We start from the raw sequence: 26,852 nt of genomic DNA, 5'->3' as shown, positions 1-26,852 counted from the left end.
AACTAAGTGGTCCAAGTAATTAAATAGATGATTGTTATTTCTAGAAGTTTTGAATTCTAACATGACGTTTACAAGAATGTTTAAGCGTTCATTATCAAATGATTAATAATCTTTCAAAGAAATACTATTTTATAATCGTTCCATACTCAAAAAAATAAAAATAAACCTCCATTCTCACAATCTCATACAAAATATCATGAACGTTATGTTTCTCACACGTTATCAACGTTATTTTTAGAATGAATAACACATGAGTTAGAAGAGGTGATCTGGCAGCTACCCTGGCAAGAAACGCTTCATCCAGAACCCCATCTTTTGATCTTTAATATCATGAATATTATAGTCGCCACCCAAAGTATAGATACTCCGAATCCTCCCCCGAATATGTACTTGGAGTTGGAGGCTGATCCACCGTTGTCGTCGGGGTAGATTATTACGGTCACCGTTGCCGGAGTAGTGCCGTTGAACGGCCCGAAAGCCGCCCTTGAATTATCCATCAATTTGTTTGCCGAAAATAGCAACCTGCCAACAGAGAAATGACAGACAAGTCCGTACAAACAAATATATATATATATATATATATACACATCAATTTGTTTGGCAAATGTTTGTTTCTGTTCACTTTCCTTATGAGTTAGTTAAATCTCGCGAGGAAGGCGAATGTTTTGGACGAAGAAAGATTTCGTGGAAGCTGTGGCTTAATTTCCATTGAACCTATCTGAATCTGCTCTCCACTTTCAGGAGTAAATGATAAGGGAATTAACTGAGCTCTTATATATTATTTTATTCTATCCAAAACAATGCAATCATGTCTTAAAATGACATTTTGAATTAAATTTTATTTTGTAGCGTGAGTTGCAGCAAGAAACTTTCATCTGTAAAACCAACTTGCAGTAATATATCTCTTGTGATGATTGTTAATGATTGGTACGACTAAAACACAATTAAAAGGGAATCAATATCTCCTTATAAGACAATGAATGCATCGAAAGAATGGATCATGAGTGTTAATCATCTAATTTTTTTTATTAATATGGACGGATTACAATATAATATATTTTTTATATAATTTTTTAAGTCAATTGATTATTGATGCATACACCCTGTAAACACATTTGTTTTAACTTGAAATTTCTAAGGAGAACCAATAATGAATCAATAAATATTTTTTAAGGTGGACACACATATATATTAATCACATATAATTTTTATACGAGATAGACACATATAAAATTTTAGGGTGCATCTCTCTTTTGCAGACGATCTACTGATTTTTTGTAAAGGAAACGTTGAATCAGTGGTTGGTGTCTTGAGTGTTCTTCAACAATTTTATCAAGTCTCAGGACTTAACTTAAATTCGACCAAGTGCGAACTCTTCTCTGTGGGTATTTCTTCTACGGTTTTAGAGGAGTTGAAATATATTTCTGGATTTAAATTGGGATGTCTGCCTGTTAGGTACCTTGGGATTCCCTTAGTTACTCGTAAACTCTCATTGAAGGACTGCGAATCACTGCTTGACAGAAATAGGCAAAGGCTGCATCACTGGTCTGCTAGGAACCTTAGTTATGATGGCAGACTCGAACTTATCAGATCAGTTTTATTTAGTGTCAGTAAATTCTGGTGTCGACAACTAATTCTCCCAACTTATATCTTAAAATCAGTGGATCAACTCTGCTCTAGATTCTTTTGGAAATGAGCAGACAAATCGGCAAAAGGAGCTAGAGTAAGCTGGGATCAGATTTGTTCTACAAAGTCTGAAGGAGGTTTAGGGCTGAAAAACACTTCCATTTGTTTGGAACATGCTTGCATTAATAGTCTCATTAAGAAGATCCTTGCAGGCGAAGGTTCTCTTTGGGTGGCATGGCTCCATAATTACGTTTTTAAGCACCAAAACTTTTGGCAGTTTGAAGTTGGGAGAAATACCAACTGGTGTATCAACCGAATTCTCAAAATGATGACCATCGCTTATCCTCTGATTACTTCAGGTATTTTGCACACCAATGATATTTGGGACAAGATTCGGATGCAGCGGCCGAAAGTTCATTGGCACAGGCTCATTTGGTATCCTATGCATATCCCAAAGCATAGCCTAATCGTTTGGATGGCCATTTTGAACAGGTTACTTACCAGTGATAGGCTACAAAAAATGGGAATAAATACTGCTGCTATTTGTGTAAATTGCAAAAACTGTAATGAAACAAGGGATCACCTGTTTTCCCTTTGTCCCATGGCTGTCGATCTCTGGAAATCTATTCTTCTACTGAATGGGATGACCTTCACAGCTCTGACTTGGGAAGCAATGGTCTCTCGGGCGTGCTTAACGTGGAAAGGGAAATCCCTTGCTACCACAATCTTGAAAATTTCTTGGAATGCTTTTATTTACTTCCTGTGGCAAGAATGAAATCGCAGAATGTACCAAGGCCGATCGCGTACTGACGACAATTTGCTCAAGGAAATTATCGAAGTTGTTAGTATACGTCTTAGGGGGAAACCTATTAATAGACTAAATTGCACTAATTTTTCCCTTTGTAATGCTTGGGGAATTGTATAACCAATCACTGGTTTTTTCGTATCTTGTTTATTTTGTTCATTCTGCTTATTGGTTTTTGGTTGTAGCATAACTCTGCTATTTTGGGTAAAAAAATCTGGTTTATCCAAAAAAAAAAAATTCAGGGTGGGCACAACCATTAAAATATATAATTATTTGAAGAAAATTTGAATTTTAATGTGGGCACGTGCCCACCTTAAATATGTAATGGATCCGCCACTGAAAAAACATTTTTTTAACGCTAATACCCCTCAATAAACTTGTATTACTCATCCAAGAGTAATCTAGATCGGTACTTCTCTTCTTATTGCGGTTTACTTAAGTAATTTTATTGTGTTTAATTAAAACTATTCTTAAAACTGAACTTACTTTCAGGTATGTTACTATAACAATTTAATTAAGATATTTTAATTTAACATGTAAACATGTTTTATTTACCCTTCTAAAAATATTTTCTTCGTTCTTACATAGATGACAAAAACGTAATAAGATAAAATTATAAAATCTAATCTAATTTTATTCAAAGTCATCTTCCCCAATGTTTTATAAGTTTGCGCACCAAGCTTCCCTTTTTTGCATCATATATCTTATATTTTATAATTGGTGAATACGGATAGATTACAGATAAAATTTTGTGATTTTGATTGTCAATATATCATACAGTGTCGCAACATGCATACACGATAATTGGAACAATCCTTCATTGTAAGAAATTTCAAAAGTTACAATCAAAACTCATAACATTTAAATACGATTAGCACCAGTACACGTCTAGTACATGAATAAATAGATTTAAGATCAGATCAATAACAGGCATTGACATGTTTGGCGCTTCAGATCAATGGAATTTGATGTTCTACCGCAGTGGTGCTCCACTTTAGCATCTCTGCCCATAATTTCACAGAAAAAAAAAAGAAAATAATATAAGCAACATTGCAATTAAAAGTTATCCGTTGAGAAGAGAAAGGAAACAGCAGGGTTTACCGGAGTAGTCCAGTTAATTGAGCAGCCTTGCCGAGATCACCTTCTTCTCTTGCCCTGAGGATACCGAACATCAAACCGAGTTGAATTTGAGTGTTGGCCGTTTGTTGAATAATTCGGTTAGTTTCACTGCGAAGCTGTTCATATTCTTCTTCAACCGCATTGAATTTTGTTCGAACTTGACTCTGCTCATCCTTGATGCTTTGCTGCTCTTTACTGATAGCTTCCATCTCCACCTTCAACCTTCCAAGCCTCTTCCTCATGTATTTTGCTGAAGTTATCTTTCTCTAGTTTCCCTCGTAATTAATTTAACCCACGTTAATTAGAAACTATATGACTTTTTCTAAATAAATACATACAACCTTTGACTTCTTACGCAAAATAAAATGTCGTTTTGACGGATGCTTTGAATACTGAGACGACAGAAAAGGACACAGCTTGTACTAGCTTTTGCAAAGGACTGCCAAAGGTATAATGTAAGCCCCAGCTTACCTATTTATAGAAACAATTGCTTGGAGACTAAGGCGGCAAAGTCCACAACCTTCGCCACGGAGGTAATCGCGTGATCAGCGTCGCGTGATCACCCAACGCTTTCAGATTCAAGCCGTGCGTGGCTTGTTCACAATCGCGTGCTAATCTTATCTTTTAAATAAAATTTGTATTTAATGCAATAATCAACCACATTACTACCTGCATCTGACAGATCAACACTTTGATATATAATTTATTTTTCTTTTATTTTTGCTATTGTATATAATCCTTTTTCTAAAGTAAAAAAAAGGAATAGTATATTCTTTAATTGTTTAACCCGAAATATACGCAGTAGCAAAACCAAAATTTTCTTTGAGTTTGAACGCGAGATGGGAAAAAAACTGATGATTCATACGTAAGCGCGTTGTTGATCGAAATATGAACGTGTAGACTGACGAAATCTTACTAGATTATCTGTGGTGTCCACGGCAAGAAAAAAACAGAGATACGGCATTCGACATCCAATAAGAATCAGAGAGGAACAGATTAGAAGAAAAAATAAACGGCAAAAAGATTGGTAAAGCGATTATATATATGTATCTGAGAAAGAAACCGGACCGTGAAGCAATCCCATAAAAATTCCAAAAGGAAGAGAGTGATAGAGTGGTAGTGGTCCAGTGAAGAATGGAAACACTGAAATACAGAGCGCTATATGATTGCAACATCCGCATTCCATTTTATCATTTTCTTCCCATTTTGCGATAAAACTAATATACATTTTATAATATATCCTCCATTATTTTAACATTTTATATTTATTTTAACTTTACGTGTTGTATATGATCTATTGATCAATTATTTTGATTAATTTCATAGAGGTTTATTATAGAGACAATCCCTCTCATTCCAATTTGTTTTGCAAACGATAGAATTCAAAATTTTGATTTTGTTTAAAAAATCTAATATCTCATTCACTAAATCAACTAGTAATTAATAATAATACTTTATAATTTTTAATATATAATATGTATACAAATTTTAATTATATTTAGAATTAAATCAAATTAAATTATTTTATGAAAATTTTGACTAAAGATATTCAAATTTGATCTTCATAGATTTCACTCGCCCATTTAGAAATAAAAAATGGCTTAATATAAAAATAAGTTTTAAAACTATTCATTTTTCTTATTTAAGTGCCTAAATTATTTTTCGATCAATTCAGTTACCTAACGTTTCATTTTAAATGTCTCGACAGTAATTATCGTAAAAAAAATTCGTAAAATGACATGTTTTGCATTCATTTAATTTTAAATTTTATATATATTTTTTGAAATTTTTATTTTTTATTTAAAAAAATCATTTTTTAAAGAAATTCCCCCTCCCCCACGCGTGTCCCCCTTCCCCTCAGCCCCTGCACTGGTAAATCTCTCCCAAATGCTCATCGTGAATGGCTAAAGGTGAATGGCTAAAGGTGAATGGGTGACCAAACGGTCGATCAACTTTCATTAAGGATTTAAGTTTAAGAATTTAGAAATTGAGACAATGATCCGTTACTAGTGGGTGACGTTGACTAGGCAATGATCGATGGTAACAACAACGATGATATAACTAATGTTTGATAAATTTTAGTAATTTTTTTATATTTGAAAAAAATTAAGGTTTTTAATTATAATTTTAAGTTTTTATTTTAAATAAATTTTTTAAAATCTTATAAACTCAATACGTGTCATTTAACCGAATTTTTTAAAGACTGTTATGATTGAGATTTAAAATAATAATATTTATAATATTAACTATATGTAATGAAAAATAATTTAAACATTTAAATTAGAAAAATATAATTTTGTATTAAGCCTAAAAAATTTATATAGTTTTTCGAGTTTTTAAAGGATTTTGATGTTTTGTTTGATAAACTAAATTTAACATGCTCGCCTGCAAGTCACGTGTCAACGGACCAGACAACGGTCCATCCAAAATGGGCATAGATAAACCCTCAACCCAGCCGATAAGCCTCATTTTTAAGTTCCTCACTAGTGTGTAGTGTCATGCTACCAACAAAAATGGAGGTTCCATTTCCCTGCGCCCAAACCTCTCTTCTCTTTTCTCCCATGTCAATCGCTAAAACCCCTCAAGCCCTCACTTTCTCTCAGCTCCCCACAAGGCGCAGGCTCATAATCAGAGCTTCTTCTTCGTCTGCCAATCCCGGTGGGCCTGACTCCAATGGCTTCGCCTGGCTCCGCTTCGACCCTGAGAAGTTCTGGTCCAAATTTGGGGAGTCGGTTAAGAAGGAAACTGGGTTTGATTTGGATGAGGCGAATGTGAGGATTGGTAAGTTGGTGGGTCGAGTTAACCAAGGTTTCAGGAAGGGCGAGGGTGAATTCAATCGGTTCAGGACCGAGTTGCTCCCCGAGTTTGTTAGCTGGAATCAGTGGGAGCGTTGGAAGGTTAGCTAGTTTGTTTATTTTTACCATTTGATTATTGCATTTTTCTTAATGTGTGCGTGTGTCTAATGAATTACAAATTAAAATTAGTGTAAGAATCTTTAATAGAGGTTGGGAATTGCGCCATGGAAGTTTAGTTTCAGGATATAGCTCATTGTGCACCAGTTCATTGTAGCTTTCTGCTTTTCTATTTTTTATCAACCATTTCATTGTTTTAAAGCTGATAGTTGGTTAATTGTTTTGCAGGATTTTAAAAATTGGGATATCAAGCGGATTACTGCCTTGTTCCTATATATTTTTGTTGTAATAATTTCTTGTCAAAAATTGTATGCTGTCGTGCGAGCTCCTCTGCAAGATCGAGAAAGAAAACAATTAACAGAGGCTTATATGGAGGCATTGATTCCTGAGCCCTCTCCAAGTAATATTAGAAAGTAAATGCATTTCTTTTTTTTTCTTGCAAATGCAGTTTAGTAATTTCTTCATTCTAATGATATACCAGACATGACTATCTAGTTGTGGTTTGCTGCATGATTTACCAACCAGCGTATAAGTTCAAGTTTTAATGGACGATTTGATTGCCTCCTATTTAATTTTCATAATTGTTAGCCTTTTAGATTTTGCTGCTTATTGTTTGTTTATTTTCTTGTTTTTGGAGTAAGTTGGTTACTTTCATGTGTTTGCAGGGCGATTAAAAAATATCAATCTTCTTATTATACAAATGTTGCTCAATGTCTGTCTATGAATTCAATTTCAGACAACGCACAGTGTCATTCTCAGTAAAGGTCTAGATACTCAGTATGGGATTGTGGAATAATGTGATTTGTTGTGTTAAAAACAATGTGTTGTGCTTTAATTTCTAAATTCTTGAAGGTTATGCAAGTGATATCTTCTGCTCATAAGACGATTCCAATAATTTTGTCTATTGCTAGTGTTTTTGAGTAACAAGTAGCCCTGGCCCCCGAATCTCTTGGTTAGTTTACTGCTGGTTTATTATCAAGTATTTGTTTGGCCTATATACTCACATGTGTCTATAATCTATGTTTATTTTATGTTTCTATTGTCCCCCAAACTTTTTTAACTTGTGTTCTTTCTTGTGATACATACATTGAAAATGGTAAACCAACACAGAGATTTGGCATCATGGAGGCCTTTCCAACTTTAATTCTTATATTCTCTAGCTTTCATGTAACTACAGGTTTAAGAAGGGTTTATGGAGGAAGACAACACCCAAAGGCCTCAAATTGAAGAAATTTATCGAAGGACCGAATGGAATGCTTATTCATGACAGTTCTTATGTTGGAGAAATTGCGTGGGATGATGATCCAGAGCCTTCTAAGGAGAATGTGAAACAAATTATTGACAGTGATGCAAGATTGAATGCTGAAGAAAAGGAGGAGCTGAGAAAAGACTTGGGCATTTCGGGTCAGTTAAAGTGTATGCATGTACATAGCCATCAATAATTAAAGCAAGGGTTTTATTTGCTTTTATGCAAGAAAGTTTCCATGCCTTTTATATTGAGTCTTCTCTTATTTCACTGGAGATTTTCACTCTAGTATATTGCTTTATTTCATCTCCTGTATAAGTAATAACTTGCTTCCTGCTTTAGCATTTTTTGCATGTCAGGTATAATTTGTGGTTGATTTATAACAGATGTTTTTTTTAAGTCATATGGGTTTGTGGGGGATTTGGCTTGCATTTTACCTGTCTATAATGATTCAGTATTCTCTCCTGGTGTTCAGTGACGCCCTGTTTTATTGATTCTTGCCCTTGCAGGTGAAGTTCCGGATAGTATGGGAACATGGCGTGACAGGCTACAAGCATGGAAAGAGATCCTCAAAAAGGAAAAGTTATCTGAGCAATTAGATTCTATAAATGCCAAGTATGTAGTTGAATTTGACATGAAAGAGGTGGAAAATAGCCTCCGCAAGGATGTAGTTGAAAAGGTAACAGAAACACAAGGAACTAGAGCTCTATGGATATCTAAGAGATGGTGGCGATATCGTCCTAAGTTACCTTACACTTATTTTCTTCAAAAACTTGATTCCTCTGAGGTAAGCTGGTGTACCATCTATTCTTACACTTTTGGGGAAATAACTAATATACTTCTTGCATTTCATTGCTTAAGTATTTTTTTTATTGTTTTCCTCCTGCACTAGATGGAGTTTATTCTGTATTTCATTGGTGAATTTCGTATTGTTACCCTCAAATACATACACACATATAAATATCATAGTTGTATTTATGAGAGTACATTCTGGTAAATTCCATCTGCTTTAGGTACTCTCAGTTCTTTGCATTGTATTGGCATGTTTCAATGAGCACAAATCTCTTGTGTGTTTTTTCCTTTTGCAAAATTTGTTGCTATAAATCTCATAAAATCACTAACGAGCAGCTGCTTTACAGTACCAAAAGGCACAAACATCAGGAAATATTTAGGTAGAGATTTTTGTTGTAGAGTGGTAAAATTACTTCAATTTTCTTCTCAGAAAGCTAAGGAGCTGTTGAGAGATTTGCAAAATGAAATCTCATAAGGAAAGAATACCAACATTAAAACTGATACTGCAGAAACATAGACAGAATGGGTCAATAAATGCCACTGGTCAACTGGTCATACATGACAAAACATAGACCTTTTGTGCTTACACCCAACTGTGCTTCGTGTTCTGTCTTTAAAATTAGCATTTTATGGGTTTCTTCTTCTACAAATTAACAGCTGCAATTTTCACTCCCAATTTTATCCTCTAGGTGCTATGGTATTATTTGGGAGCATATTTTTCACTTTTGAACAATTTTAAGTACTTTTTTAATTGTTTAGAGGACTATGATACGTGTTAATTTACAATGTTGGTATTGTTATAATCAATGAACATCATCATGTATATTCTCTCAATTATTAAAATTGTTCAAACTTTTCTCAATTAAGCAATTTGAGTTAAATTTCATGTTTTCATTTTCATGCATATAAGCAAATATGTTCGGAATATTTTTCATTATATATATCGTGAAACTGAAATGATATATTGAAATACATTATACTAGTGTGGACCGCTTTTTTTATATAAATGGAATGTTTATCAGTATGGTACTTGCAACCTTTATATATGTGGTGTCTCTGCACATATATATTTGTATACAGACACGTGTGTGCCTCTGTCATGTATGCATATAGGCATGAGCATCACAAATACGCTTGCACTTTGCACACAAATCATTATAAGCATATTCCCCTTATTTACTCTTTAGGTCAGAGGATTTAGATGGTTATATAGGATTCCTCTAAATTTTAGAAATAGTGAAAATCCAACATAAAAGGAAGGGAGTAGATACACTGTGGTTTGAAATTCAGGGGTTTAAGTTCATGGCACTAACATAATTTTGTTGTTGAAACAATTCTCTTTATGGTTTTTGTGGGATACCAGAATAGCAATGGAGAAAGTTTTGATAGTGCATTCTTTTTAAAAACAGGTTGCTGCTGTTGTCTTCACAGAGGACTTGAAAAGATTGTATGTTACAATGAAAGAAGGCTTTCCATTAGAATATATTGTAAGAACATTTTTTCTTTAATGTTGCTTAGGAAACAGGGTCATATATATCCTTTTCATAAAATATCTTGTTGCTGTCACCATATTGCAGGTTGATATTCCCCTTGATCCTCACTTATTTGAGGTTATCTCAAATTCTGGAGTTGAAGTAGACCTCCTCCAGAAGCGGCAGATCCATTATTTTATGAAAGTTCTGATTGCACTTATTCCTGGGTTATTAATTTTATGGCTTATTAGGGAGTCTGCAATGCTTCTTCATGTCACCTCTAAGCGCTTTCTTTACAAAAAGTATAACCAACTATTTGATATGGCTTATGCGGAAAACTTCATCCTGGTAAAATTTTCAGGTTTCCCTTTTGTCTCTCCCCTTCTTCACATCCTTATATTCTGATTGCCTTCTGCACTTATTCAGCCTGTTGGAGATGTTGGTGAAACAAAATCCATGTATAAAGAAGTGGTATTGGGCGGTGATGTTTGGGATCTTCTTGATGAGCTGATGATTTATATGGGGAATCCTATGCAATACTATGAAAAAGGCGTTCAGTTTGTTAGGGTAAACTTTTATACTCGATAGATGTTTTCTCAGTCTTCTATAGTTGATTGGACAATGAGGTAAGCATGTCGTTGATGTGTCATGACAGGGTGTTCTTCTCTCTGGACCTCCTGGGACTGGCAAAACACTTTTTGCTAGAACTCTAGCAAAAGAAAGTGGGTTGCCTTTTGTTTTTGCTTCTGGTGCAGAGTTTACAGATAGTGAAAAAAGTGGTGCAGCTAGGATCAATGAGATGTTTTCTATAGCAAGGAGAAATGTAAGCCTTCTTCTTCATTACTCTCCCTTTTCATTTTTTCTTTTTTGAAAATTTGTTGTTTTCCAGTGGTAGATTTAGAGTTTGGTGTGACTCATTTGTTTATTTAGTATTTACATTTTGGAGCATCATAACCACTTAGTAGTCTCAGTTACTAAAAGAAAAACGGAATTGCAGCATATGATCAATTATTGTTGATGGATAATTATAAATGTGTTTTGCCCTTTATAAGTCTTTGGATAAGAGATAAGAAGGTTTCATAAAATTTAGTAATAATTTCTTGAGCATTTTGATAGTAAAACCTCCAAAGATTAGTAAGATTGTTGTTGGAAATTGAATGTACTTTTTTCTTCTTTTCATGCCTGTATGACTTTCTACACTCACTCCCCCTTTTCCATGGAAGAATGTAATTTCATTAATGAAAAGGGGATGGCTGCTATAATACCAATGAAAACAGCTTTCATGTTAGGAAGTAGGGACATCAATCATAGTCAACTGACCATCCTTCATTAAAGGTTACAAGGTTCCTTTTCCCTGATTTATTGGCGCAAATAATGGTGTCAGAAAGTTTACTTTTTTCTCTTTAAGTTTTCAGACAGTTGTTTCCAGATCTTTTAAGGTCCATGAGCACTTTCAATTCTAAAGGTTCTGTTGGAAAACATTTAGGAGAATCTAATTCTCCCATTGTTGGCATTCCTATGACTTAGTTGAATACTATGGATACATAAAACCAAATGCTGCAGTGGAATTTATCTTCTGTATTCATAATTTTGCTTGCTGGGTGCTTACACGTTGTTATTCCGCCTTTCAAGTAGCTGTTCCAATATACCGGCATTATTGTTCTATTTTCCTTGTAATAACTATTGATTTTCTTACTTTGGGTCTAGCTGTTTTCCACTTACGAGAATTTCATATATATTTCTTTTGTTCTAGGCACCTGCATTTGTGTTTGTTGATGAAATTGATGCCATTGCTGGAAGGCATGCAAGAAAGGATCCTCGCAGAAGGGCAACATTTGAAGCACTCATCGCCCAGCTTGATGGGGAGTATGTGTACTAGTTTACCTCATGCATATGCCAGCATTTGTTCCTCTAGCTATTTGTTTGCCTTCGGATTTATTTATTTTTGATAGGAATTATAGGCCTCATTAACCCCCTTCTTGATTAATGGATCTTTTGGGAAAGTTCCTTAATCAGCGGAGGGAGAAAAAGAGTGCCTTAGGATTTTATTGATCAATGGCACAGAACATAATATACAACCAGAAGACAGACTAACAAAACCATAAAATTTACAGAACACTTAAACAAACCCCCTATACGACCATACCTCTCATAAACAATAGCAAAACTATCACAGTTCCAACAACCTCAATAAAACAAGACCCTACTGAAAACCCTCTAAGGCAATTATAAAAATTCATCCAATTCCCTGTTTAGCTAAAGTGTCAGCCTCACAATTGTTGCTCCTCGGAATAAGTCTTACAATGATCTCCCTCTCCAAGACTAGGGTAGCAATTTTTTGAACCAACAACCTAAGAAACCGAGGAGATGATGTCGGCAGCAAAATCCAATCCACCACTGACTTACAATCACTCTCAATAATTAACCTTCCTTTCATCGCCCATTCCGACGAGAGAAATAAGTCAATGCCTTTCTCAATGGCTTTCAGCTCAGCAAGTGGAGGAGGACCTAGACCAACAGCGTGCGAGAAAGACCCAAGAATTTTCCTTTCCGAGTCTCTTAAAATGCCCCCAATTCCCCTCAGCAGCCCATCCCCACTAACTGCCCCATCAATGTTAACTTTGAAAAAATGAAGTGGAGGAGGAAGCCATCCCTGAACCTTATTCCTTTTAGGTTCCCTAGTCTGATGCTTGTCAGCTAGTGTAGGGTCCCCAACAAGAGAGTCAACCTGAATGATAACGTTCGGGTACTTAGCTAGGAACCATTTAACCAATCTAAATCTGCATATGAAGAAAAGAGAAGGTCTATCCAGTTTCCAATCATCAAAAACCACCAAGTTTCTAGCCTTCCATAATGACCATATAACTACCCCCGGTATAAAGCTCCATATTATTGACTTTGGCCTTAAGTCCGACCATGAAGACAACAAAGAAACTGGATCTTTAGGCAAAACTGACGAGACTCCCCATAACCTCCAGAAACTGCTCCATAGGTCCCATGCAACCAGACACGATATGAACAAATGCTGAACTGTTTCCTCTTGTTTCGCACACAACGGACAAGAGACCTCCTCCAAAGTAACACCTCTCCTTATCAACTCCGTTCTAACTGCCAGTCTTTGATGAGAAACCTGCCAGAGAAAAGTTTCAACTCTAGGCGGAGCCAAACCTGACCAAACAAACCTTTTCCAACTGAGGCTACCCCCTGAGTTGGAAGAAAGGGTCAACCTGCAAGATTTAGCGGTGAACAATCCATCTCCCTTCCCTGACCACGCCAGAAAATCATCCACCGAATCAGAAAGGCCAACATTCTCCAGTAATGACATCAATCGGATCCAGTAATCCATCTCCCAATCACAGAGATTTCTTCTCGTTTGAATGTTCCAAATCCATTTATTACTCATGAAATTGCCAAACTCTGAAACTTTTCCCCACTTATTGTTAGAAAGAGCATAAATCCTTAATCCGCAGAAGGAGGAAAAGAGTGCCCTAGGATTTCATTAAACTCAAATATAACAAAGTAATACAAACTAATCTCCCTCAAGATATACAAAAGCAGAAAGAAACAGCCCTTAACAGAACATAATTCAACCAATACCAGCCTTAGCTAGGACATCCGCCTCTATATTGGCTGTCCTACTAACCCAACTAATAAAACCTTCAAAAACACTAAGCTTTTGAATAATGTCTTTAACAATTTGAACATAAACAACAGGACAAGAGACCACATCCTTAACCCAGCCAACTGCCACCTTACTATCACTCTCAATAATCAATCTATCTTTAAACCTATGACAAATATATTCATAAAAATCTAAACCCTTTAGGATAGCCTTCAATTCCATTAAAGTTGGGGCCCCCGGACCAGCAGGCTCTTTGAAGGAGCCAAGAATCGAACCAGACATGTCTTTCAAAATACCACCTAAACCACTCCTCTTCCAATCACTCGAAGTAGTCGCATCCACATTAAGTTTAATAAAACCTTTTGGAGGAGGGGACCAAGGAAACACGGTTGAAATCCGATTAGAATGGGACGAGTAGGAATCCACTAAGGAAGGGTCAGCAATAAGATCATCCTTGGAAATAGTAATATGAGTTTCCTTAGCTAGAAACCATGAAGCAAGCCTGCGCCTTGCTAGAAAGAAAATTCCAGGGATAAATGACCAGATAAGAGAGTTGGTCTTCAAGTCATTCCAAGCCAATAAGAATCTTTTAGCATCTGCATGAAAAACGGATTGAAAATTCCAATAGCCCAAGAATTTCATCCAAATTGGCCAAGCAACCGAACAGGAAAAAAATAAATGCGATGAAGACTCTTCTTCTAGATTACAAAAAGAACACAAAGTATCATTTATGCCCTGAACACCTCTCTTAACCAAAGCTGTCTTCACTGCCAACTTTTTTAAGATAACTTGCCAAAGAAAAGTCTCTACTCTTGGAGGCAACAGACCCCTCCAAACATTAGACTTCCAAAATTTAGCTTCCTCCGAATCGGGAGAACCCGAAAAAGATAGATTGACACATGATTTCACAGTGAAAACCCCTTCTCCATTCCCCTTCCAAAACAGTCCATCAGCGACATCAGCAGAAATAGAAAAATCAGAGATAACAGCCATCAAATTTGCCCATTGCTCAAATTCCCAGTCATTCAACTCTCTCCTCAGTTGAACGTTCCAAATCCAACCCCCTGAACTGAACTCCCCAAACTGAACTCCCCAAACTGAAATAATCTTCCTGCTTTATTCACTGCAATAGAAAATAGTCTAGGGAACAATACCATCAAAGGATGATCCATTGCCCAATTGTCTTGCCAAAACCGAATGTTCCTCCCATTACCAATTTTATAGCTATATTTACCTCTGATACTACAATCCAACGAATCAGCTTTATAATGATTACTCACCATATCTCTCCACATCCAAGAAAATTTAGGAGAAACTTTACTGTCGATCTGCATCAAGGAAGGGTCCAATTTATATTTGATGCAGAGCATTTCCCTCCAAACCGCCTCCCTCTCAATAGCAAACCTCCAAGCCCACTTTTCCAAAAGTGCCCTATTCACCACATTTAAATTAGGAACCCCCAAGCCTCCTTCAATTTTTGGTTTACAAACGTCGGACCAGCTTACCCAATGTATCTTCTTTTTCCCATCTCCACCACCCCATAAAAAATTTGACATAATAGAATTTAGAGTCTTGTAAACTGAAGCTGGAACCTTGAACATTGACAAAAAGTATATAGGGAGAGAGCTTAGAACTGATTTAATTAGAACTAGCTTGCCTGCCAGTGACAGAGAGGAGCCTTTCCAGCCCGCTAACCTCTTATTAAAGCTTTGAACCACTGGATCCCATAGAATGTTGGAGTTCCTATGTGGACCTAGAGGGAGTCCCAAATATTCTGAGGGAAAAGAGTCCACTGAACATCCAATTATAGCTGCCCAATCCTTAATTTCCTCTTCCTTTAAGTTCACCCCAAATAATTTACACTTCTTTAAATTCAGCTGAAGACCAGAAATAATCTCAAACACCCGAAGCACCCTCTTTACATTCAAGATCTGTTTTTTCGACGCCCCACAGAACATAATAAGGTCGTCAGCAAATTGCAAATGAGTTAAATTAAAATTCCTCTCCTCTTTTCTAATGACCAAACCCGAAAAAAGCCCTCCTGAAACAGCCTTCAGTATTAATAGATTCAAGAGTTCCCCAACTATATTGAACAACAATGGAGACAAGGAACAGCCCTGCCGAAGGCCCCTCGCCATTGGAATTTCCTCGGTAGGAACCTCGTTCACCAAAACTGAAACAGTTGCTAATGTGATACATTTCGAAATCCAACCTATCCATCTAGAACCAAAGCCCATTTCCTTCATTATTCTGAACAAAATAGGCCAGTCAAGAGTATCATATGCCTTCTTGAAATCAGCCTTAAAAACACAACCTTTTAAACCATTCTTCCTCCAAAAGTCAATCCCTTCATTGGCTATAAGAGAACAGTCCAGGATTTGTCGACCGGGGATAAAAGCGAATTGACTTGGACTGATCAAATCTGAAATGCAGCTCCTAAGTCTTCTTGACAGACATTTAGAGAGTATCTTATGCAATCCACCAACTAGGCTTATAGGTCTAAAATCGTCCAGACCACCAATGTTTGAAATCTTAGGAATAAGAGTGATGAATGTGTGATTGACTCCATGTTCCCATTCCTTCCCCAAGTAAAAATTATGAAAGAATTTCATAATATCTACCTTAAGGACCTGCCAAAACCTCTTGAAAAATCCCAGATTAAAGCCATCAGGACCCGGAGCTTTGTTACTACCACGAGTTCATAACATCCCAAACTTCCTCCTCAAAAAACTCCTGCTCTAAGAACTGATTCTGCTCCAAATAAATTCTGGGAAAATCCAGATTCAAATCATCAATTTCTAACGTAGTTCGTTCATTATAGATCTTAAAAAAATACTCTTTAACTATGGCCTTAATTGCAGTTGGATCTTCAACTGTTTCCCCTTTGAAATTTAAAGCGAGTAGAGCATTCCTTTTATTCCTAATCGTAGCACAAGTATGGAAGTATTTAGTATTGCGATCCCCATCTACAATCCAATTAGTTCTCGAGTACTGAAACCAGATCTGCTCCTGAATCTTGTGAAGCTTCCACAGTTCTGCTCTAAAATTTTTCAACTCTGTTAATACCTCACTGTCGACAACTCCTTGCTTCTGTTGAATATCATCCTCTATCAACGAAATTTTCTTCTCTAACTCAGAAATCAAAGCTCCTGGATACTTATCTCTGTTTCCAGACCACTTCTTAATTGCATGTTTGGTGTTCCTCATCAGACTAAAAACGCCTGCCTTCTTCTGACTATCCTTACCACTCTGAATAGAAGAAACAACCAAATCCTCAAAACCCTCCTCATCCATCAAATAATTGAATAATCTAAACGGTTTTCTACCCCAGTCCACTCCTTTATTCTCCAGAACTATAGCATTATGATCTGACAAAGATTTTGGTAGAAGAGACTGCAAAATGCCCGGAAACAACTCTAGAAAGCGACAATCAACCAAAAAACGGTCCAATCTTACAAAAGTGGAATTCTCTTGGTTATTACACCAAGTGAACCTACCCCCATTCATAGGGAGATCAATCAAGCCCGTATGAAGAATGAACTCATTAAAGATCTCCATTGAACTCCTACTTTGACCCCTTCCCATTTTCTCATCTTGTAAATAGACATTGAAATCCCCTCCCACACAAACGGGATAATTCTGTCCACTAAGAAAACTGCTTAATTCTTCAAAAAAACCAGATTTCTCCTCCTTCACTGCTGGACCGTAAACATTGATGAAACCACACCTGGAATTATTACTCCGAAATTTACCGAAAGTAGCTATAAATCTCCTGCAAATAAACTGACTCTCCAGCTCAAAAACATTGTCATCCCAACAACACAACAGGCCCCCCGCTGATCCAACTGAAGGAGATTCCAAAATTCCTTTTAGCTTATTAATTCCACTTCTCTTAAAAAAAGACCTTCTAAATTTCTTAGTCTTAGTTTCTTGCAGCCAAAGAAAAGTAGGATTAAAGTTGGTGACTAAATTCTGAACAGCCCTCTTTTTTTCGTTTTTCCCCAAGCCCCTAACATTCCATGAACATATTACTAACTTTGTCATCTTCATAAAAGGAAATAGGTACAGACACAACCCTCAATCAACCAAACCTTTATTCACCCCATTCACGCCTTTCTCTAAAGCTATGATTTTTTCCAAAAAGGCTTCTTTGCCTTCCTTAAAAGACACACCCAAAAGCTTGCTAACCTCCCAAGTTTCTACCGCTTCTTTCAATAGAATCGAAAAAGCTGTGGAGGATGTTGTATCAATGCTCACATGGTCAAGGGCTTCTCGATACAAAATCCTTTTAGTTCTTCTCTTCCTTCTGATCAACAAACCAGATTTGGACTTTAAGCAATCACCTTCTGAAAAGTAACCTTCAATCTCCCTCTCTACACTCCCACCCCCATATCCATTGTCAAGATAAGGAAAAAGACTCCCATCAGCAATGTTCTCTGCTGATAAACAAAGCTGATTTTTAGTACTGGAATCAACATCTAGCTTCCTCTGCTTAACTATTGCACCCCCTGTTTCAGATGAGATGTTCAACAAATCCCCATACCAGTATCTTCTTTCCCTCGACCTGTTGTATACCCTTTTGCAACTGCTCAGACTTCTAGTTTCCAGCACATTACTCTCTGTTGTGAACTTTCTTCTAGAGCGATGTAACTGCCTCCCCCTTGAGTTGTTAGTTGAAACCAGTTCCATCGGTCTTAAATTTTCTTCTTCGGGCTCTATTTCTGCACTAAATGGCTTCTCTACAATTGGGCTCGTCTCCAATACATTGGACACTCCCCTGTTTTTTCTTGATAAATGAAGGTTTTCAACCAATTCCCCAAACTTATTAATTGTAAATGCTGGCCCAGAAATGAAACCCGAAAAGTATTTTGACCCAGACTGCCCAGAGTCTTCAGAATGGGCCTGAGATCCATCAGCTGAATAATTTTGACTTCTAATCCCCAAACCTGCATACTCACCAACTTTAAAATTCCCAACAGTCTGACTTTCTGACAGACCACATTTAATATCTTTCCTATCTAAGGAAAGTCTTGCTAGCTGTCTGTCCTCACTAGCTCCTCCAGAAACACGAAACACTCCCTGGTCAATCTAATTGTCCACTGACAGACGATTTTTCCCTGCTGCGCAAGTCTCACCTTCCCCATGAACTGACAACAATCTGTCTTCATCTTCCTCAGACATACTTTCTTCAAAAAATATCTCGCCGGAATCCTCCACCGGAAAATTACTGAAAAACGAACTAGAATACTCACTAGCTGATCCAATCTTGATACTTACTTTTAATGATCTTCCATACGATCCAAGAGTAATCACCTCTGGAACATTAAAGGGACTTTCCACCTTCAATAAAATTCTTGCCATTGTGAGGTCTTCTCTTTTCCTTGTACTATCATGAATATCTACCACACTGCCCCATCTACCAGCCAACTTGTCGAAGAAGGGTTCATTCCAGCATAACAAAGGAACCCCTTTTAATTATGCCATGCAAAAGGCCATTGGTACCCCGGTTTCATTCAGTAAAGGTTCCACTCGCTCAAACCACTGTTTTAAAACCCCTTCCTTTTTGCTCCATAACTCTAGCATCTCCTCATGAGATTTAAGAACTATCACACAAGAATTCCAGACATAGCCCCATCTAGCAATTTGAACATCATAGCCTTCTTTTAATAATGTATTCCGAATGAACTCAACTTGAAAAGAGTATTTGATAATCCCTGTTAACGACCTCTTCACCCAGTTGGCACTTTCTGATGGGATATGCATCTCAAATATATTTTTCTTGACATTCCTCCTCTGGATATCCTCAGACAATAGATCATTGTTCCCCCTTCTATTCCCATTGGACAACAGAGCATCCCTATAAGTTCTATCATCCCTTCTGCTTCTATTAATGTTTTCTCTTTCTCTTGATTTTGAAGATTCTGCATTAATCTGACCAGCAACCTTGTTTGAAGAAGAAAGCACCACCCTTGACCTTGAACGTTCATCCTTAAATCTGGCAGGACTAACTGAGATCTTCCTTCCATCAATCACAATCCCGTTAAACTCATCAACAGCCCTCTTCAGATCTTCCTCCCTCTTAAAATGAACAAAAGCAAAAGTGGAAAATCTGTATTTTGGATTTCTAGTTTGGTTGGGAATAAAAACTCTCATAACAGGACCATGGACTAAGAATAATTCCCTAAGCGTACGATGGGAGACCCTTCTACTAAGATTGTCAAACCATTTTAACTGAGATCAATTTATTATGAGCCTTCCAGGTGGTAGACTGACTTGGTAGAGTTTGTTCAGCTGATGTTCCTTCCTTTTTACCTTCTAGTTCAAAAGTCTCTTATTTTTACTTCTCCCCACATTTTTCTTGTTACTCCATGAACAAGGCTTGCTACTCTCTTTTGATGTTGTACTGTAGCACCTAGGGATGGCAACTCAACCCGAATCCGACGGGTTCCGACCCGACCCGATCCGATCGGGTCGGATTTTTTAAAAAAAATTTCGGGTTCGGGTCGGGTCGGGTTTTTTTTTAAATGTACTGTTCAGGTCGGGTCGGGTTTAGGGTGAAAAAAATCCGACCCGACCCGACCCGAAAAATATATATAATTTTATCCTATATATTTAGGGATAATTACAATAATGTCTCTCCATATATAATTTTTTTCAATTAAGTCACTGTTTTCATTGAATAAAATTTTTTTTATTATTATTTCGGGTCGGGTCGGGTCGGGTCGGGTTTCTAAGTCATATATTCGGGTCGGGTCGGGTGAAACTTTAATTTCATCGGGTCGGGTCGGGTCACGGGTGAAAACCCTTTCTTCTCGGGTCGGGTCGGGTAGCACCTTGTCAAGATCAACTCAGTTTGAATCCTAAAATGGCGATATCTTTAGTTATTGAAAGGAGATCCATATTTTGTTGTTCTGTTCACTTTGCAGACTAAACTTCTCTTCTTAGGCCTTTTCATACTTGCAAATTAGTTTCTTATTAAGCTCTACGTCATATAGGAAGGAGAAAACTGGTGTTGATCGGTTTTCACTCAGACAAGCAGTGATATTTATCTGTGCCACCAATAGACCAGATGAATTGGACCTCGAATTTGTTCGTGCTGGACGTATTGATCGCCGTCTATACATTGGTTTGCCAGATGCAAAGCAACGAGTGCAAATATTTGGTGTGCATAGTGCAGGAAAGCTGCTAGCTGAAGATGTGAACTTTGAACAGGTAAGTTAATTCAATGTAATTTGAGCATGTGTCTATGTATAGTGATTGGTCTATTCATATTCATGTTTTTTTTTAAACTTGGTCTAGTTCATGTTAACTCTCTTTTCATGTATCATGCATCTATAGATTGAAGAGATAAAATGTCTGCCATTGGCAAATAAATAGCATTTTGTTAACGTCGTCATCATTGCATGTAAAACTTATCTGATGTTAAATATAATACCGCTTAACTTAATCCACTAGCAAGCTCTATTATCCAACAATTATGCACTTGATGTCATTTTCTTAACCTTGTACCCCAGTTCTGCCTTCCTGAAATATGGATCAGTCTTCATAACAATTCACACCTCTTGACATGCTCAAGAATGGGTTCAAAAGATGCTGAGATTGGTCAACCTATACCTAGAATCTTCATGTTCGGTTAGGTTACAAGATTCTCTAACCTGGTTTTTTTTCCTTTGTGAAATAAGTTGAGAGGGCAATGACAGCTGCCTTCTAAATAATTAAAAAGGGGACAAGCATTAGTAGTTAGCAACTTTACGAAATTACTCTTTCTTTCACTTTATTGAACCTGGCAATAACTCAATACATAATCATCATTTTTTCTTTCAGTTGGAAAGATTCTGCTGTATTTTATAGAGTTCTATCTTCTGCATCTACCCCACTAAGAAGAACTTTGAAAAATGTCTATTATGTCAACATTTTTTAAGTATTTATAAGTCAGACAGCTGTTTTTATCAATTTATATCTGTCAACTTATTTGGGTGGTCGTGTTGCTTCACTTTAGTGAAAGGGACAAGAAAACAAGCATATCTTTATGTCATCGTTTTTGAGAAATAAAAGTTAGCCATATAATTTGATTGAGCAAAATTTGTTTTCTGCTACTTGCTTATATTATTGTAGTTTTAAAAAGACCCCATAGGTATATGGCTGGACCTCTGCACAATCCACACTCTGCTTATAGGGAAATAGACAAATAATTTGAATTAATAAAATTTTAAAATAAATGTAAGAATGAGGAGAGAAAATATGTGCTGTGCTGTTAGAGAAATGGAGTGCCTCATTTTTGGTGCAGTAGTGTGCACAATATGGTAATCAGTTTTCAATTAGACACGCTAAGTTTTTGAGTTTGAAAGACAAAGGACTAATCTGGTTTTGGGCTAATTGTGTCTCATCTTGTCCCATCCCACAGCTTGTATTTCGCACGGTTGGTTTTTCTGGGGCAGATATCCGGAATCTTGTTAATGAAGCAGCAATAATGTCTGTAAGTACTCATTTTATCATTAATAAAAAAATAAATTCTGACACATCTATGAACCACACGTCTGTTGCAACGTGCCACTTCCCCATGTCTGTTTGTATCCATGCTTCCCAGCGCTGAAGCTAGGTTGGAAATCTTTGGACTACTGTGGTGATCTCTAAGGCGATCTGAGCGAAAGTTATTTTTTGTTGTTTCCTTAGGCCTTGGGTTTCTGTTACATTTAAATCTTATTGCAGGTGAGAAAAGGGCATTCCAAGATCTTCCAGCGAGATATTATTGATGTGTTAGATAAACAGTTGCTTGAAGGTATGGGTGTACTCCTTACAGAGGAAGAGCAACAGAAATGTGAAGCAAGTGTATGTGCTGTAATCTACTATTTTGAATTAGTACTATAGATTGAAATTTGCAACTGTTTTTGTTTTGTTTTAATATGCCACAAACTTTCAGAAGATTGATTTTGCTATTTTCGGTTCCAAAGGTACATATTTTACATGTAGAGATATTGTCACTGGTTATAAAATTTCTGGAAAAATCTCCTAGTAGAAGCCTGAGACTGGCTAGCACTAAAAGCATTTAACAAAAGAATAGGGGAAAAATGATTTTCAAGTTTTATGAGAATCTCCTAGTGTAACCATTTGGTGGAGAGTAGTAGAGGAGTGTGGAAGAAATAGTATTTCTCTTTTAAGTTACATCCCATTGATTATTGGGAATTTGTTGATCATCATGTACAAAAGGACGTTGTAGCTTATTTTTCTGACTTGCAGTTAATGTAATATAGGTATCTTTTGAAAAGAAGAGACTTTTGGCTGTTCATGAAGCTGGTCACATAGTTTTAGCTCACTTGTTTCCTCGATTTGATTGGCATGCATTTTCTCAGCTCCTGCCTGGCGGCAAGGTACAAATGTTGTTTCAAAAATTGGTTTCTATTTGATGGCTTGTTATGGATTTTTCATTTGTATTTCCCTTTTTGTTGTTTTATCCTTTTTTTAACTCTTTCCCAACATGAGTAGGAAACTGCAATATCCGTATTCTACCCCCGTGAGGACATGGTAGACCAAGGTTATACAACATTTGGCTACATGAAAATGCAAATGGTGGTAGCTCACGGTGGACGTTGTTCTGAACTCGTTGTGTTTGGTGATGACATAACTGATGGTGGAAGGGATGATTTGGAAAAGATAACAAAGGTTATTGCCTTAATGCATTTGCTTTTTGATATCACAGTTTACTTAAATCCATTGCTCATTTAACAAATATTACTCTTGTTCTCCCATTTAGTCTCTAACTTTTGCTATTGAACTTTGTTAGCCTCATGGCATTTTACATTTTCGCAACTCACCTTTCAGGCATTAAGAAGGCAATTTTGACTTAGTTCTCTTCTCCAAGAAATCATGTCTGAAATACTAGCTTAGCTTTCGATAGGAGTATATTTTATAGAAGCACCTTATTTTTACATCATATTTCCTTTTTAAGGGTGAAAGTATCTAAGCTAATTCCATTTCGAGGTGTCTTAACTTGACCTATATCTTTGTTTTTTATATGAGAAGTAACCTGCAGATCTTGTTTTTCTCACTCAATGTATCTCTTCAGATTGCAAGGGAAATGGTGATCAGTCCACAAAATGCAAGGTTAGGGCTAACTCAACTAACCAAAAGAGTGGGGCTGTTAGATCGACCGGATAGCTCAGATGGTGAATTAATAAAATATAGGGTATAAATCTCAAGTTGTAAATTTTTATACGAACATCCTATTTCTTTTTAACTAATTATTTTACCCTCCTTTGTTGTGCTAGTGGGATGATCCTCATGTAATTCCTGCCAATATGACACCTGAAGTCTCTGAGCTGTTTACTCGAGAGTTGACTCGGGTAATTTTAGCTTGCTCTGTCTTTTATAACTGTTGTTTGCTATTGTGATAACCTACCATTAGTCTATTAGTAATGGGTGCTACTGTCTGCATAGTAGTAACAAATATCTGGTTCTTTTTAATCTGATTCCCATTGGTCAAGAACAAAATATAGTGAAATATCTTTCTTTCTGTTACAAAGAAGAGAGGTTTAATTGCAAATATATTTTTTCTGTTGTGATATTCACGTAGGACCGATATGAACCTCTGTTGGAGTTTAATCACATGATTACCTGATGAACTGTCTTAAATTTACCTGAAAGTAGGAATTTTGGCATTTGGGGGGAAATCTCACTCTTATATCTGATTGTGGATTAACACGTAAAATTGCATTCTACTACCATACTAGGGACATAATCTAGTTTTTCCCAACAAATTGGTTTCACTTCAAAATAGATATTTGGCCCCTTCGATAAATCTCAATAAAATATGTGCATGCCTTTAAGTTATTTGTGTGTGGGATTTTTGTTTGTTAAGCAGGAGCTGATCCCCCCCCCCCTTTAAGTATAGAGCTGAAAGACTGTTTAATTTTCCAACATTTTAACTTCAACTGAAATTATGATGCTTGGAGTTCATGCAGTACATTGAAGAGACTGAAGAGCTTGCAATAAATGCTTTGAAAGACAACAGGCACATACTGGATATGATTGCAAACGAACTGTTGGAAAAGTCAAGGATAACAGGATTGGTATGCTAAAAGTACTACTATTCCATATATTAGTTGAATTAATGTATGTTTTGCTTATGGTTTGTCAATGATAAGTGTTTAACTTAAAATAAACTCTTAGGATAGATCATATTCAGTTGAACCCTTTCAAGTTTGGAATCATCTTTTATAAATGTTGTTCATCTCAATAGAACATAATTAAGGTTGGGAGATTACATCCATACCTTAGCAATTCTTTAGTTTTGGCATCCATTATTGGCTATGTATCTCCTATGGAGCTCCTATAACTCGGCTTGGGGTTTGTGTCATGCTCCCTGCTAATCTTGAATTGTTTTTTCTTGTAGGAAGTTGAGGAGAAAATTAAGGGACTCTCTCCAGTGATGTTCGAGGACTTTGTCAAACCATTCCAGATCAACTTGGATGAGGTATTTTTATTTGCATTTCAACAACTATTATGTTTCATTACACCTTTGAGAATGTAAGGACAGAGAATTTTTTAACAACCGAGATTTAGTTTAGTTCTTTTAGCATATCTAGTGCAGTCTTTGTACGGACACATTCCTTAAACCATCAACTTTTGTGGTGAAAAAACTTTCCAACCCTTACTGGATTTATCATTTTGGATATAGTCTGTCCGAGTTGTTTATGCATTTTATTCGTCTTTTTGTCGAAACTGCGTGCTGTCCCTTTGTCTAACAACTAAGTTGTCTAGCGAAATAAATATTCTTTACCTTGTTCTTAATGTACTTTCTTGTTAAAATACACAGGAGGGACCTTTGCCTCATAATGATCGCTTACGATATCAACCTCTGGACATGTATCCTGCTCCCCTTCACAGATGCTAATGGTCCCTAGATTTAGAAAAATCCCGGCATGCAACTCTTACGGTTGTTTTTTGTTGTTGGGATATCAAGCAGCTAGTAGATATCTAGCCCCACCTCCCAAGTTTCAATAGTCATGTCCCTTAACCTTGGAATTTTGATGGTTGCTTGAGTTATTACATGCATAAAGGCCTCTGCCCCTTGTGAAAGCTTGCTTGTCATGATTCAATAATTTTCTTGAAGTCCATTGTAGCTTTCATAATTGCTAAGATGAGTTGCAGTTAAACTTTTCGACACATTGGAGTCTGTATTGCTAAAACTGAGTTCAAAGTCTCAGTACTCGTCGGCTTGCCGGCAATGGCGTCATAATTCAGCTGTGTTGAAGTTTTTATAAAGCAGTTTATTTCAACAAAGGAAGGTGGAAATCCATGAATTCAGCTATGGTCTTCAATGAAGCAAAGCTTCATAATTGTTTTCCTGAACTGTAATAGTATTTTATTTTATTTTTTCTGAATAGTTCGTCTATTTCCATTCAGGTTTACTTGTGATTCCTTTTCTTTAGAGCAATTTATATGCAGAAAATGAAATATGGAAAGTTGTATGTTGTTTGATACCTTATTCCGTAGTTTTGTGAACATAAAATAAAGGTTATATTTTTATATTGCCAAACTTCTAACGTCACTTGTTAGTGATTCTACGTGATTAAATATTTTAATTTATTAAATAATATATTATTACTTCAAAATAATAAATATAATTGGAAATAGGGATCAGTTTGTAACAAAAATGACTGTTTCATGTTATTGGGTGAAATTTTCATAAATGTTTTTACATAAAGTACTTATTTTTTTTATTATAAAATAAAATTTAATTACAAATAAATAAAACAAAATTTGATTTGAGTAATCATGGTTTTTGAACTTGCAGATTGTTGATCCTCGCAGACTACAGTTTGAGTTGATTTTCAGTTTCTTTGTTTTGTCTTAATTGAATATCTCAATTATTTTGATAATATAAATATTATAATAATAATAAAAGTTTATATTTTCAATTAAACTATTAGATAATATTAAAAATATAAATGTATTGTAAATTAATTTTAATTTAAATTGAAATGGTCTTTGAGATTAATGGCGTTACACCCTTAACAGAAATTAATGGTGGAGTGATTGCGATATAATAAATTAATAATATTAAGATCATAATAGAACTTTTCAAGGATAAAAAACAGAAATGGGAATTACGAGTGATCATTTATATTTTTTACTATAAAAGTAAACCAATGGGTCGGCCCGGTAACAGATTGAGAACCCCAACATCAATCCACGTCTTCCCCAATTTTAAAACCTTAAAGTGGGTCCAATTTCGAATCAGGGGTTTCGGATAAGATGG

The 26,852-nt window shown here is 36.2% G+C and overlaps 2 protein-coding genes across 2 annotated transcripts; one reads left to right on the top strand and one right to left on the bottom strand.

Moving 5' to 3' along the window:
* Positions 1 to 296: 296 nt before the first annotated feature.
* Positions 297 to 3,966, bottom strand: LOC120120188. Its single transcript, XM_039139872.1, has 4 exons — positions 3,892 to 3,966; positions 3,533 to 3,816; positions 3,360 to 3,434; positions 297 to 522 (listed from the first exon to the last, which is right to left on the bottom strand). The coding sequence occupies exons 2-4, from the start codon at positions 3,790 to 3,792 to the stop codon at positions 297 to 299; spliced, it is 561 nt and encodes a 186-aa protein (XP_038995803.1). The 5' UTR covers positions 3,793 to 3,816; positions 3,892 to 3,966.
* A 2,073-nt stretch (positions 3,967 to 6,039) lies between these two features.
* On the top strand, positions 6,040 to 25,552 carry LOC120121532 (ATP-dependent zinc metalloprotease FTSH 12, chloroplastic-like). Its single transcript, XM_039140870.1, has 19 exons — positions 6,040 to 6,447; positions 6,691 to 6,875; positions 7,640 to 7,866; positions 8,218 to 8,495; positions 9,910 to 9,987; positions 10,078 to 10,320; positions 10,399 to 10,539; positions 10,628 to 10,795; positions 11,726 to 11,838; positions 20,590 to 20,806; positions 21,999 to 22,070; positions 22,304 to 22,423; positions 22,846 to 22,962; positions 23,078 to 23,254; positions 23,658 to 23,777; positions 23,860 to 23,934; positions 24,553 to 24,660; positions 24,984 to 25,064; positions 25,407 to 25,552. The coding sequence occupies exons 1-19, from the start codon at positions 6,049 to 6,051 to the stop codon at positions 25,482 to 25,484; spliced, it is 2,997 nt and encodes a 998-aa protein (XP_038996801.1). The 5' UTR covers positions 6,040 to 6,048; the 3' UTR covers positions 25,485 to 25,552.
* The last annotated feature ends 1,300 nt before the right edge of the window (positions 25,553 to 26,852 follow it).

Source organism: Hibiscus syriacus, unplaced genomic scaffold (genome assembly GCF_006381635.1).
Source record: "Hibiscus syriacus cultivar Baekdansim isolate YM2019G1 unplaced genomic scaffold, ASM638163v2 tig00001120_pilon, whole genome shotgun sequence".
In the NCBI taxonomy this organism is placed as follows: domain Eukaryota; kingdom Viridiplantae; phylum Streptophyta; class Magnoliopsida; order Malvales; family Malvaceae; genus Hibiscus; species Hibiscus syriacus.
The sequence above is the reverse complement of the archived record's forward strand: the minus strand, read 5'-3'. Positions and strand labels throughout refer to the sequence as shown.

Bases quoted from the DNA above. Each gene is read 5' to 3' on its own strand.
- LOC120121532 (XM_039140870.1), top strand. From the start codon at position 6,049: ATGCTACCAACAAAAATGGAGGTTCCATTTCCCTGCGCCCAAACCTCT. The intron at 6,876-7,639 runs GTAAATGCATTT...ATGTAACTACAG, and splicing joins TCTCCAAGTAATATTAGAAA to GTTTAAGAAGGGTTTATGGA. The intron at 10,540-10,627 runs GTAAACTTTTAT...GTGTCATGACAG, and splicing joins AAGGCGTTCAGTTTGTTAGG to GGTGTTCTTCTCTCTGGACC.
- LOC120120188 (XM_039139872.1), bottom strand. From the start codon at position 3,792: ATGAGGAAGAGGCTTGGAAGGTTGAAGGTGGAGATGGAAGCTATCAGT. The intron at 3,435-3,532 runs GTAAACCCTGCT...AATTATGGGCAG, and splicing joins CAATTAACTGGACTACTCCG to AGATGCTAAAGTGGAGCACC. The intron at 523-3,359 runs GTTATTGATCTG...CTCTGTTGGCAG, and splicing joins CGCCAAACATGTCAATGCCT to GTTGCTATTTTCGGCAAACA.